Here is a 14,285-nt window from a genome sequence, read left to right on the forward strand (position 1 = left end):
TTAGCCCGATTTTGCCACGATTTGCTTGACGTAGGGTGTCGTGGGGATTCGTAAACGACAATGGGTGTCGGGACGCAAGATTCCATCGTTTCAGCACGTGTACTGTGTTATAGTGGACGACAACCGATTCCGTGTCTGCGTTGCTTCACGACATCGACAGAAAGTCTAGCATGTTTAATTTTTTTTCTGTTGTCCACGACGAGTTCTGTCACATTGGTGACATTGACCAATAGCAGCACAGAAGCTCTTTCATACACAGGTTTCAAACATGGCGAAACGAAAGAGAGATGATGGTGCTGTTAGGTGGAATTATGAGATGGAGGAAAGGTTCGTGGAGCTGTGGCAACAGTACTCCTGCCTGTATGATTTGTCATCGAAGGACTACCACGACAGAACAAAGAAAGAAAAATGCTGGCTAACTATAGCGGAAGCGCTTCTGCAATGTTTACACTTGTTGATTTGCTGATTTTATATCCGAGTTAGTGCTGGCTGCAGATAAAGTTTGCATAATATAAAGGCTGCATTTATTTGATCAATATAAAAACAGTAATTTGTGAAATAATAAATTTTTTTATTTTTTTTTTAAACGTGTAAAAAGTCTCTACTGCCAGTCTTTTACTTTTGATCAATTTAAAGAATCTTTACTGAATAAAGGTAATACTTTCTTTTTTAAATTTATTTCAGCCTTGGAATATAGTTGCAGAAGTTGTATGGACTACTTCTGTAGGTGTTTTTTGCTTGACAGTCCCATTCCCTATACACTTTCATTGTATAGTAAAAAACAGCCAAGACATTCTGCTAAACATCTCCTTTTTGTGTTTCACGTAAATCTGAACATCACGAGGATGAATAAATGACAGAATTTTGACTTTTGGGTCAACCATTTGCTTACAATCTATACTCTTAAGGCATGTGAGCTTTCAACATTTCTCCATGATGAAACAACACTTTGCATTTTAGAGATAGCAAGAATAACAAAGAAACATTAAAGAAGACAGAGACGACAATAAAAACAGGAAACAAGACAAGACCTCTGAAGGCGGTCTTCTGGGGTATCGTATCCTGCGTCCTCACTGCACATAGACTGGCTGTTTCGGTATCGTCGTCCTCCTCCTTTGAATCCCTCCAGCGCCATCTGCAGCTCTTCTTCCTCAACTCCCAGCACACGAGTGTACAACAGTTCATACAAAAGCGCTGAAAAAACAAAAGCAGCACATACATCATTCCAGTACTGTGATGTTACAATAAAGATACAAAATGTTTACAGTTTGGGATTGTTCAGAATCAGGATTCATTATACACACGATTTGGGCTTGATGAACTGCTAACTCACCCTGACATATTGCAGCATCCACTGGATAGTTCCTGGGGTAAACAATGTCATAGTGGCCATTGTTTGAGCAACACAGCAAAATCTGTGGGGTGGAATTCAAGATGGTAAATGTGCTGGGAAATATAATGAATGCTGCACAAATTACACATTACTTTATCAACAAAGTAATGCTTAAGCAAAGAAAAAATTAAACGCACTAAAACTTTGTATCTTATTTCTTCACATTTCAAAAGAGAATCATCTGGTGGATGGAACCAGAACAGAAAACTGTGTGAATGCTGCCAACCAAAAACTGATCTCAGACATCCCACCCTCATGATATACATTTTGTGCACTACAATATCTAGAGCTGATGGATTCCACTAGATCCTCTCTCATTTGATGGCCACTATGTAACTTCTGGAGTCAGGGGTCCAGCTTCACGGGAGTCCATGGTAGAACTTCCTGCTCAAATTCATGGTATCAAATCTTTCATAAATGTTCAGATAGTGGTAAGCAAGCCAAAAATCCTCAAGCAGCTGTATATACTGCTTTGGTTTACAGAGTTATTTCTGTGAAACAGCAGCTGCGGTTAGTTCATGGTCAGAATAGTGAAACTGAATTAGAACTGAATTTGAACTAATGGAGATTAACCCATTCCTCACCTTAGGCAAGTTGTCCTCCTCTGCAATCTCAGTTGGCGGCTTACCTGGATACCTGTAAATGACAAAGCACCGCCTGCGCCAAACACCATTCACATGAGAACATGGGCCCAAAATTCCACATTTAAAATCTGAATGTATTCAAATAGGTATAGTTCAGATGCACTGCATCAGATAAAGGAATAGTCTACCACGTTTTATTTTAAAGCCATTTGACTGCTTTTCTTCCATGGAACACAAAAGGTGAATTTAAGAAAGTCCTGGCTCGTCTTTTAAATATAATGAAAGTGAATGAGAACTGGGACAGTCAAGCACTAAAATGACAAAATACATCTCATAAAAGTCCACAAAACTTGAGCACTTTATTCCAAGTCTTTCAAAGCCTCATGATAGCTTTGTGTGGGAAGCAAACCAAAAGTCATTATTCACTAAAAAAATATTCATTGTAGCACCACTGACTTTGGTAATAATACACTTTTGTAGTCCATTTTAGACATTGGGTGGATGAGAAGATTAACAGTTTATCAGTTTTGGTCTGTTTATCACATAAAACTATCATGCGACTTTAGATACAGCACAGGAGTCTCCTTTTTTGTCATTTTGATACCTCACAGCATAACGAAGAGAGCAGCTAGGATGTCCTTCAGAAATCAAACTTTTGTGTTCCACAGAATAAAAAGATGTATGGGTTTGAAACGACATGAAAATGAGTAAATGATGCGTTTCCTTTTTGAGTGAGCGATTCCTTTAGTATGGTTACTTTAACAGACTAATAGTGTCACACAAAAGGGCTCGAGAAAATAAGAAATAGAGATGCAAAGCATACCTGTACAGTAAAGACAGTGCTTTTATTTCCACTTGACCTGTGGTTTCCTATTGAATTTGGGAAATTAAAAGACCGCACATTACATTCATATGAAGTCTTAAAGTCTAAGGCTTAAAAAAAACCTAACTTCTGCGATTACAAAGAGGTTAACCAATATCAATACCGACATTCACATGTCTGATAACCATTTTTTAGTTATTCTGATTCTTGAAGCATTAAAATAGCCTAATCATTAAGATACAAAATATAAAACATAATATGCATTGTTAATATTTTAGTGACAGCAGCAAGATGGAAGACCCTGAATACAAACCTGGGGATCTTCCAAACGTTCCAAATACTTCTCAAAAGATCCTTGAACAAACTGAAAGACATGGTAAAACCATAACACAACATGTTATAATGTATAAACTTAATGACAGTTTGTACAAAGGTTTCTGTTGATGTAGTCTGAATTCACTCACAGGCTCAAAGTTGCATCTGTTTGCCTTAATGAAGTTGACACACTCTTTCCTTATTCTTTGATGGTAATTCTGGGAGTAATAAAGCTTACAACAAAACAAAACATCAGTTTAGCAGCATATATCAAAACACCTGGACAGGTGCTTCATTGGAGAGGTATAATCATAAAAATGTCGTCTAGCTACTAATTTGACCAGCTATGCTACAGCATACACCACTTTCAAGAATTCATACTTTCACAGCTTCTGAATGTCACAGATAAATGTACAGTTTGAGATTAGCCTACTTTGAGGTATATATATATATATATCTCTCTCTATAAAATGTACCTGCTCAGAAACAGCTCGAAACAGACAGGACGCGTCTCTAGCCATCATTTTTCGGTAAAGCCCGATGCTGGCCAGATACTCGTCCATGTTTACAAAATACTTCTTCAAGGCTTTCTGCATCTTCAAGAAATAATAAATAAAAAACAATACACATACAGAACTTCACGGCTTTCCGAATAAAAGCGGAAAAAAACTGTGAAGGTCGAAAGTTTCCTTTCGGGCTTGAGAGTGACACAGGTGCTGCAAATGAAGCCTAATTGAAGCGCATCACTGTCTTTTGGCGCGACTTTACGTTTCAAAACTGTTAGTACATTTACGTGATGTTTTCTATGACAACACTATTGCAGAATTTGTAGCTAATAGTAGTAGTAGTAGATTTATTACACAGGGGGTGTCTGTTAACCCTTTCAAAAATATGATTAATATATATTTCATTGGAGTTTGGTGCCATCAGCATTCATCTACAGGTAAGTGCTGCTCGTCAGTTTCAATTCCATGGATTTCAATTCGATTTAATCAAATTCAGTTCCATTTAAATTATTATTCGGAGACTAAAATGTATATGTGTAATATAGAGAATCAGGCTACTGTATAGGCCTACATGTCTTTTTTTTTCCAATTAAGGAAAAAAAAAATCTTTCTCAAATAATTCTTTAAACTACAATAAATCCTGTCAGCTGGCTACATTACCATATGAAAGCGATTTGTAAACAAACACATAAGGCAGTGTTTTCGCTATCACAATTTATTGTATAATAAAAATGTATTAGCCTATGAGCCTATGATAATAACTTTCTAATAATTACATGTTTCTACTCCAGTTTGTTGTTGAAATATAAACGTTTAAACAGTGGAACTTGTTTTCATGACGCATTTATTTAAACATAGGCCTACATTAGCCTAAATATTGAGGAACAGGTTAAGCTAAGTAAAAATATATTGAACTTGTAATGTAGCAAAAGACTCGACTTATGGACTTTGAATAAATGAACGAATGGCTTTTCTTGTGGTAAATGTGACATTAGTTGACAGGCTGTTTAGATTCATTGACGTCTTTCCGCGGTTGAAACTGAGCGATTACATGAGGCCCGTGGCCTATACTGCACATTTCACTAAGTTGTACCGTTTCTTTCAGCATAACTTCTGATGTCCATGTTCATTCCGTGCAGAAACTGGAAGTAAGTGGATCGGATATAATGTAATGTTAATCGACTCGGCCTTCTTTCACTGTACTGAATAGGCTACTATAAATAGTATGATTTTAGTCCCATTCTCTTGATATGAAACCACGCTAGATCACAAAAGGAAGATGTTTCAAACAGTCGACTGATGTTATTAATTGAATTTGGAGTAAAAAAGTGTCATTAAATGTTCTCTTGGTTTGACATCATATGTAAATAGGCTCTCCCATTGCAAAACTGTATCGCACGGTTGCTGCTAAATACATTAATCGCACAGACCGAATTTTGTCCAACGGTAAACGGTACTCTAGCTACTACAGCCAGCAGCGCATAGCTTTCTAATGGATGTCTACTACTTGGGGAACAAATTAAGTTATTAAACATATTTTATTTGGGAAGTCATACATGTTCCATCTTCAAAAAGATCAGGGGCTTTTGGCAAAACATCAAAGCCCCCCCCTGTACAAGGTTACAGTAAAGTTTTAGACAGGTGTGCTTGCATATGATTCAGACAGTAAGCTCTTTTCACACAAGCTTTTAACTTATGAAATGTCTTACAACAACGAGCTAAACTGAACGACATTTTTGACTAAACAAGTACTTTTCTGCAAGCAAACTTTTTGCTAACAAATATTTAATGTCTCTACAGTAAAATATGAAACTAGCCTATGTTATACATAACATGTAGGCCTATACATGCATGTATGTAGGCTATACATTAAATTAATTAACCTTATTCATAAAGGAATGGGCATCCCCGTATTTCCATTCATGAACTATCACTTTTACATGTACATTTATTCATTTAGCAAACACATTTATCCAAAGCAATTTGAGCAATACAACAAGCGATTCATCATAAATAGGCAAATAAAAACAGGAAGTGCTCGCAATACAAAGTTTCAGACATCGTTCAGATTACTACAAGCAAACTTTCGTTTAAATATTTATGTTTCTATTATTGGTTAGTTAATGTTAGATTAGTTAACATTATTTTGGTTTGTTATTTATGTCTTGTGTTATGTTTAAAATTTGTAAAGTCAAAAAATGTAGTTTTAACTCTCTATATGTATTATGAGGCATAACACAAGACAACACATCAACTAATCTAACCAATTAGTTTCAACGATTCTGTTAGTTAAGTTTTTTTTTTTGTAAAGATTACATAGGCCTTTGTTGCCTATATATATTTTAACTTTCTCTTTTTTGCTTGTTTGAAATAAAAGTTGACCTGAAAAATAATTCTTCTTGCACAGATATCGGTACCAACAAAATAATGTATTACATTTCACATGTAAATGCACTTTTAAATTCCACTTTGACTGCATGTTGTGACTTTATTTAAAGTGCTGTTCTTCGGAGTATCCACACGGTGGCGCCAAAGCTCGCGATGAGAGACGAGATCTCAGTCCCGTTAAAAAGTGCTATCAGTATATATGCATATATGTTTTGTTAATATTACTTCTGTAGCGTCGCATCTATCTGTATTATAATACCTTTATACATGGAAAACGTAAAGAGATCAAGTATGGCAGGATGATTGGTTTAAATATTTGTCAAAAATCACTTGGTTACTACATTTGCGGTTAAATGTACTGCATTGTCCTGCAGTCTCAATAGTACTTGAATGTCTACAAAACGATGTAGAAAATTAATCAATTATTTTCACTCTTAAAAATATCACACTCTTAAGAATTTCTGAAATGGACAGGTGACCTAAATGTACAGGTTAAATGGCTTTTTCTCTTTTTAAATGGTTCATTTAGATAAAAAGTGAACAACTAGACCCGGACTCCCCAATCTGGAGAGTAAAAAAAAGTAGTGCTCTGGATTCTCTCCTTTCGCTAAGTACGTGCAGTGAGATGCTGCATATTTGCCTAAAAGGCCTTTGACACCAGAATCATTGTAGTATCTGGTGTCGTCCCTTCCCCCTTCAACTAATGGATGGTCAAACACTCCGGAACTCAATCCTTATAATGAAAATACTGCATTAATTTTATTTTGTGATGTGTCATTGTAATTCAAGAGATGTTTTTAATCTTCAGATTGCTCCGGCACAAGCCATTTCAAAAATATTTGGCAGCAGCCCATCTCGCCCCACACGGGCGTGCATGCTCCTTTTATTGAATGCCGTTTGTCAGAGGTGGACATTAAAAGCTCCCCTTTATTTGAATAAACTATTCCAAGTTTTTAAAAAAAAGCCACTGTAAAAATATGTAAATTGATCCAGGGAAGAACGCTTGGCTCACACGTAGTCTTTCATATCTCGATGTTGTCCATTACAAAGTGCATCTCCTTTCCACTTTTTCATGTCATCTTGTCTTTATTGGCAGCTTGTATGCTGCTCTCTGTTGATGAGATCGTGCTGGCCCGTCCTGCGCTCTTCAGCGGAGATCCAGAAGAGGATGTGATGGACCACAATAGGTAAGAAGATTCTTCAAGTGATCAGCATACAACACCATTTTCAGTATTACTGCAATGCTTTAAGCTTTGACATCAAATAAATGCGTATGGCCTGTAACCACCATAGACATTTAAGATGACATGTGCCCCAATATTGAGAATAGTGGCTGCTGATCAGTAAGGGTTCTTCAATGACAAATATTAATGTGATATAAAAAAATATAGTCATCGTTACATTCATGCATATTACTTTGTTATAAAAAAATCAGATAATTTAACCTTTGATGACAAGGCAAGGTTAACCAAGGTTGTAAAATGTCATGTGGTATGACTCTCTAAAAATGTAATATTTCATGAATTATTAATTCATAAATATCATTTCTTTTGTTTTAATTTTGAAACGTGTAACTACAAATGTGCACACGCACATGTATACGAGGTATATGTATTAATTTTTACTTTGTTGCACTGCATGATATTTTTACATTTAAAAAAAAAAATAATAATTTAATTGGAATTTTCTTGAAAATGGCATAAAAGATTTTCCAAACCACCTCTTATACACCATTGAGCCTCCCCTAATCTTGGTTACATTCTTGATCTGGAATTGATCATATATGCACAATAAGTGCAGATGAACTTAACTTCAAGTCTTGTGTATTAAATCACAAACTTCCATTGCTTTCAGAAGCAGTGGATTGGAGAATGAAATCAAAATTAGGCCACAGACATTACAGCCTTCCTCCATTATAACCATGCTTGCTTTTTGCTAGTTTTATGGTTTTAAACCCCTGGTGGTGAGCTATTCTTGTGTTATTTATTCTGTAAAACATTGCAAATTTTCTCTAAGGGAGTTTTAAACATATTTATCAATGGGTATTTAGTAAAACATGCAAATTTCTGAAAAGCAGTTAAGATAGTTTCCCTACGGCACCATTGAGTGCTTGACATTGCCGCCCATCTTTGTTTAGTGTTCCTCTTTATCCAAGTTGCCTCACTTACAACACTCTAATACTGCAATAAAATCCCTACCGAGTGCATGCTTGGTCACCTTGACATGCTGTTAAATTGCATTTGTGCTCCAGAAACTACTGATGTATCTTTCCCCCCCATTAGGTGCTCATGGGATTGCTTTTAATGACACTTTGCTGATTTGCTTTCACTGTAATAACAGACAGCTCTTGTGACATCCACTGGCTTCTGCAAACACCATGCTAATCTGACCACAGAACGTGTAGCACAGCACCAGCGTAATTTGATTCGCAGCACATTGTGCTTACACGCTCCAAATCTGCCTTACGCCTGTGATATCGAAACACCTCGGCGTTTGTTGGAGCCGCACCAAATGAACGCGGGGAAGAAAAAAACAAGCTCCTGAAGCAGACGATGGACAGTGGGGGCCAAATGAAAGCTCTCAGAATCACTGTACATAGCCATCGGTCAAACAGTCCATTTCTGCCCTGATGTCGCTGTGGTCTGGCATTGGAGGAAGATGGAATAATCTGTGGAAATATATATGTGTGTATCCTATGCAATTTTTAAATTCCCCTGAAGGTCTCCAGGTGTCCCACATGGGGGAAAAAAAATGCAAGAAAATGTATACATAAAGTAAGGAATAATTGACGACGGGCCGTTGAATTATTAGAAAAATAATGCACACCCGAGGTGGTGATGCGGCCACGAATTCAAGCATTCAACGGCCCCGTAGTATAATAATTTATTAGTCATTTGTATTTGTACTGTTGTAATTGTGGGACACATACCGTGTTTTTTTTTTTTTTTAAAGTGGCAATATTTGCCCCCAACACAGGTTTTAAGGGCTGATGTTTATGAGTGTATGTTTTCCTTTTTTCAATGCTTCAATTGAAATACAAAATATTATTAACAGTTATGTCCTAGCAAATACAAAAGTAGCTGTATATAATGCACAATTTAATTATATTTATCATGCTTTCTCCCTTAGGTGAATTATTTCTACTTTTAGTGTTGTCTTATTAGTGTCTCTTTTATTATGTACTTCTATCTATCTATCGAATTAGTCATTCTTTTCTATTTACTGTAAATTAAGTCATTTATTTATTTATATATATATATATTACAGTAAGCTTTAAGTATTACAGTAAGTACAAAGAATGACTAATTCAAATGATTTGAGGTGTGTGTATGTGTGTATATATATATATATATATATATATATATGTGTGAATTTTACAGTAGGAGAGATGAATGAGTCGAATATGATTTTAAAATGTTAACAGTTTTCAGTCATTTGCAGCACACTCCTAATATTATGTCAATGCAGATAGGGGAGTATGTTCTTACTTGGCCTACATTTTCACACAGTACATATTCTTCAAAAATGTTGTCTCATACTCTCCTTCTCTCACTTGTATTCACTTTATCCATTACTGTTTTTTTTCCCTCGCAATATCACTTTGGTGTTTCTCCATTTATGGATGCAGGTCACTTTGCCATTTCTTTTCTGTCACTGTGAAAATAAGTTATTTAAAGCAAATTCATCATTGGCGTTTGGATTTAGTCGGCCCCTCTGACGGCTTTTATCCTGTCCCCAACTCTTTGCTGAACAGACACTTTTGTCGTGCTGGCTGGTGAATTTTTTAACAGATCTCATGGCCACTTTCGCTTTTACGATTGCCAGGTTCACCAATTTACTGTAATGGACTGAAGTTGAGAGACTGTGGGTATTACAAATGATTTTGAGAGTCAAAGGAGAAAGTGAATGGAAAAATAAACAAGCAGATATAAAACTCTTTATTTGGAAGAGCCAGAGATTAATATTTCATAAGGGGCCGAGTACGTATCAAGCCCCTTTTTCACAGGCTGTAAAAAAAAAAAGTTCTGTGCTGTAGTTTGTGTCATAGGCTATTACTGCATGCACAATTTTCAGATGATAGTATTGACTCATATTTAGGCATGGGAATCTTAAAGAATTGAACCATTCTGGTTACCAATGGTTCCATTATGGATTGTTTTAGTACTTTTAAAGAAGTAGGTATTTCAATATTGAATTTAGTTTTGTGACATTTGTAAATGTATTTTTAATTTTTGAAGGATGTAAAGAAATGAAGAAAATTAAAGTTGTAAAAGAACTAGTTTATTGTAAAGTGATTCATTTGAACAATAGTTGCATAAAATATGCATATTTATGCAAAATATACCTATATTCACTCTTAATTTTATGCGGTATGCCTAATATGCAGAGATTGCAATTACATTTATTAAACTACAAATATTGTGCATGATTTTTTAGTTTAAAATGCAAAAATTTGAAAAGATTTGATAATTATTAAAAGGTAATAATTTGAGTTTAGTTTAACATTATTATGGTGAAACCGCTGTCAGATATTAAATGTTTATTTACTGGCATCTTACCTCGCACTCTTTAACCATTAAACTGATGCGTTGTGGCTTCTGTGAACAGTAACGTTCACCTTACTTAATTTGATTGGCCATTCTGATCATTTTGACATTAGACCACTGAGACTGACCACCTTAAAGTGCTATTTTTGATCCATTAAAAAGAACTGACTCAAAAGTGTCATTCATTTGGGAATCAGACTACACTGATCGTGCTCCGTTTTGCTCTTTAGAATCACTAGCAGCGTTATGATGAGAGTGAATAGTGCAGGAAACGCACTCAAAGTATAATGGAAAGTGTAATAATTAACGGAAATGCACATCATTCGGTTTCAGTATTAATATTTTTTAAATGGAACAGTTTCCATAGCCTTTTCCTTTTTTTAAATCTGATGTTTGGGTATTTGTCACAGCCCAGAGTCAAACCTATGTTATCTGCATGAGCACAAAGGTTCTGAGCGATTATATGTTTAACCGTAGACTAGAAATGTTATATTTTCATTTCATTTCTGGCATTTTTAAATTTTTAGTTTCTTTTTTTTTGCAAACCTCCTAGATGGTGACCCCAAATGCAAAGTCAGTTTGCATACATAAACAGTTTTTATGCGTTTTATCATGAGAATTTATTGTGACTCTTAATATCTGTGACATCATCACAGTGGCTGTGTGTGTATCACTATAAATGAGCTCTTCTGAACGCAAAGGTTGCGCAGACGGCACACAGGCTCGCTGGATAATTAGCGGCAATGACAAAGGAGCAGGGCGCTGAGCCGTGGTCTAATGCGTCGCTGGTGCCGGGACAGGCATGTGCCCCCAAAGCTCCAGTGCTGCCCCATTATTAATGAATGACCTTTGCTGATGTTAAAGGGTTTGGGAGCAAAATTAACGTCTGTGCTCATTTGTTGCTGTCACATTCCTTCCTTAACTTTCTTCATGGTGTGCGAGAGATTGCTTTATTTTTTTTTTTTTAGGTAATACTATTAACTCGTTCGCTTAAAAGTGTGATGAGTTGCGTTAGATTGATGTATTCTTTCCGCATTCTGCTGTGACGTGGACTGTGGCACTGGGGTCGTTTAGTCTTCTATTCTTCTTTCCATGGTGACGGTTTGTGATTGTTTTGGTCATTATTGTTGCTTTTGTTTACAGCGAGTGAGTATTCAGGAAGTGTAAACAGTGGCCCACATCCTCCTCTACCCAGAAGCCCCTCTACGGCCAGCCAGACAGAGCTCACTTCTACCTTACTTCAAAGAAAAAGGAAAAAAGTTCAACTCTGAACCGTTTCCTACTGAGTCTTGTTAAAACCGTGTGTAAAAAAAGAGGCACTTCAAAGGACCGGTGCTGCTGACTGTCTCGAAAGCACAGAAAGGGTTTTTACTGGCTTGTTCTAGGTTATTAATTTCCACCACACCTCACTAAATCTTAAATTAGTCAGACGATAAAGAAAAAGTAAACTAACAAAAACAACATAAGATCTTACGGCTAATCTCCATGTAAAGTTCGTCAAAATGTCCATCTGTAAATCGTCCAGTTGTGTTGTTGCCATTTGTTCAGTCTCTGCTCTGAGAGAATGGGAGATAAGAAATAAACACTGAAGTCATAAACATGCATATGTTCACCAGCAGCTCTTGTGTATTGTTTATCACCTCAAAATATAATGATGCATCAAGTGAATTTTATTGTTAGAACCAAGCATCAAGTTTAGGTAGTTTTGAGGACATTTATGCGTTCATATTAGGGGTGTAACTGTATACAAACATGACGGATCGGTTTCGGCCCCCTGTTGAAAAAACCAGCATATACTGGTTGGGTATGTTTTGAAGCTGGGATGCTGGTTTGAGCTGGTCCTTTGCTGGTTTAAGCTGGTCATTTGCTGGTTTTTGGACTGCAAAACCTGAAGTGGGTGTGTCAGATGTAGGGAGACATACAAAATGGGCAGTGCTGGAGGTACTTCATGGAGAGGTATGAGAACCACTGCTCTAAACTATAGGGAGCCCTTTTACATTACTATTGTCAGACTTGTGTTCCCGTTTTGTTGTTTTCCTCCCCATGTGTTCCTTGTTTTCCCTATTGTGTTTCCATGCCCTTATTTGGTTTTCCTGTTCCTGCTCCCTGATTGTTTCCAATTTGATTCCAGGTGTGTAAAAACTATAATAGTATATAAATAAACATATAATAATGAACATGCTTCGATTTAATCAGTTGTACATTTAATTGATTGTGATTTAATCACACTAGTTACATGTTAGCAAGTATAATGTTTAAAGTGTTGCTTGCAGTGGCGGCTCGTGGGTTTTAAAATAGAGGAGGCACACTAATTGTATTGGTCTGGGATCTCTGCCGATTATTATTATTATTATTATAATTTGCTTAACCACTTTAAAATGGCTTTTTGGTTGCTTTTAGTCAGAAAACGTAAAGAAAACGACATACATACAGCAAGATAATATAATTAAAAGATGGGTATCAAAAGATAGTTAACATTAAACATCAGCAAAACCCTAAGAATTCACAACATTTTTTACAATAGTGCTCTCATTATAACGTTGTGTATGACAGTAGTTAGGCCTATTAATGCTCTGCATTTCTGTTATGAGCTGCGCGCGCTGAAGATGACCAGTAGAATGAAGCAGCAGGTTTTTAATCAATGGGATTTAACTCATTTATCTCATAAAGAATACGCTGTTATTTATAAAACATAACGTTAATATTATGACTTATAGACTATCTGCACAAAATGCCCTGAATGCATATGAACGTGTCTGCGCGGCTCTGAATGAACTCCTTTTGTGGACGCGTTCTTCACGCAACAACGTGCAGAAACACGGCAACTAAACTCTAAAAATTCACAGCGTTTTATTATAATAGTGTTCTCATTATAATGTTATGTGTATGGGGTATGTTTTGAAGCTGGGATGCTGGTTTGAGCTGGTCCTTTGCTGGTTTAAGCTGGTCATTTGCTGGTTTATGCTGGTCTGGTCATGTGCTGGTCTTAAGCTGGTCGGACCAGTTTAGGACCAGCACATGACCAGCATAAACCAGCAAAGGACCAGCTTAAACCAGTGGCGGCTCGTGGGTTTTAAAATAGAGGAGGCACACTAATTGTATTGGTCTGGGATCCCTGCCGATTATTATTATTATTATAATTTGCTTAACCACTTTAAAATGGCTTTTTGGTTGCTTTTATTTAAATTTTATTTAAATTCACAGCGTTTTATTATAATAGTGCTCTCATTATAATGTTATGTGTATGACAGTCCCAGTCATAGTTATTATGATGCTCCTCTGTCGGTCACGGATTATGTAAAGTGAAACTTAAATCTATAGGGGTGATTGGATTTATTCACTCACGTTAAAATATTTATTTGAAGCTTCTTTCTTTTCAGATTCTTATTTACAGCATTATTTTAATAGGCTGTATATGAACGTATTGGGAGAAAACCAGTAGTTCTATGTGAAATCAGACATTTGAGCACCCCCATATAGCCAAAATGGCATGATCATAACACCCCGCGAATATTCGAATCCGTGACAGAATACTAGACCGTGACAGTAAGCGGTGCCCTTCTCCCCATGTTTGTTTTCCTGTTTGTTTCTCCCCACTAAAATGGAGGAACGATCTTTGTTCATCGCCGTGGCCTTTCATGCCGCTCGCCCTCGCCAGCTCCCTGGATGGGGAGACCCTGGTGATGCTGTTCCGGCTCGGGATCACATATCATCGCCCCGCGGAACTCC

At 36.5% G+C, this 14,285-nt stretch overlaps 1 protein-coding gene across 6 annotated transcripts in view; it reads right to left on the minus strand.

Annotated features, from left to right (window-relative positions):
- Positions 1 to 3,985, minus strand: part of alg13 (ALG13 UDP-N-acetylglucosaminyltransferase subunit) — a 21,420-nt gene extending 17,435 nt beyond the window's left edge. For 4 of the 6 annotated variants that reach the window (XM_016518644.1, XM_016518643.1, XM_016518641.1 and 1 more), the window contains exons 1-7: positions 3,592 to 3,779; positions 3,265 to 3,348; positions 3,114 to 3,164; positions 2,801 to 2,847; positions 1,978 to 2,050; positions 1,334 to 1,415; positions 1,032 to 1,194 (exon numbers count right to left, since the gene is read on the minus strand). In XM_016518644.1, coding sequence (XP_016374130.1) covers positions 1,032 to 1,194; positions 1,334 to 1,415; positions 1,978 to 2,050; positions 2,801 to 2,847; positions 3,114 to 3,164; positions 3,265 to 3,348; positions 3,592 to 3,711 — 620 coding nt within the window. In that variant the 5' untranslated portion in view covers positions 3,712 to 3,779. The other 2 variants (XM_016518640.1, XM_016518642.1) reach the window with 2 other exon arrangements.
- Positions 3,986 to 14,285: the final 10,300 nt, after the last annotated feature.

Source organism: Sinocyclocheilus rhinocerous, unplaced genomic scaffold (assembly GCF_001515625.1).
Source record: "Sinocyclocheilus rhinocerous isolate Xijiao unplaced genomic scaffold, SAMN03320098_v1.1 scaffold387, whole genome shotgun sequence".
NCBI classification, from domain to species: domain Eukaryota; kingdom Metazoa; phylum Chordata; class Actinopteri; order Cypriniformes; family Cyprinidae; genus Sinocyclocheilus; species Sinocyclocheilus rhinocerous.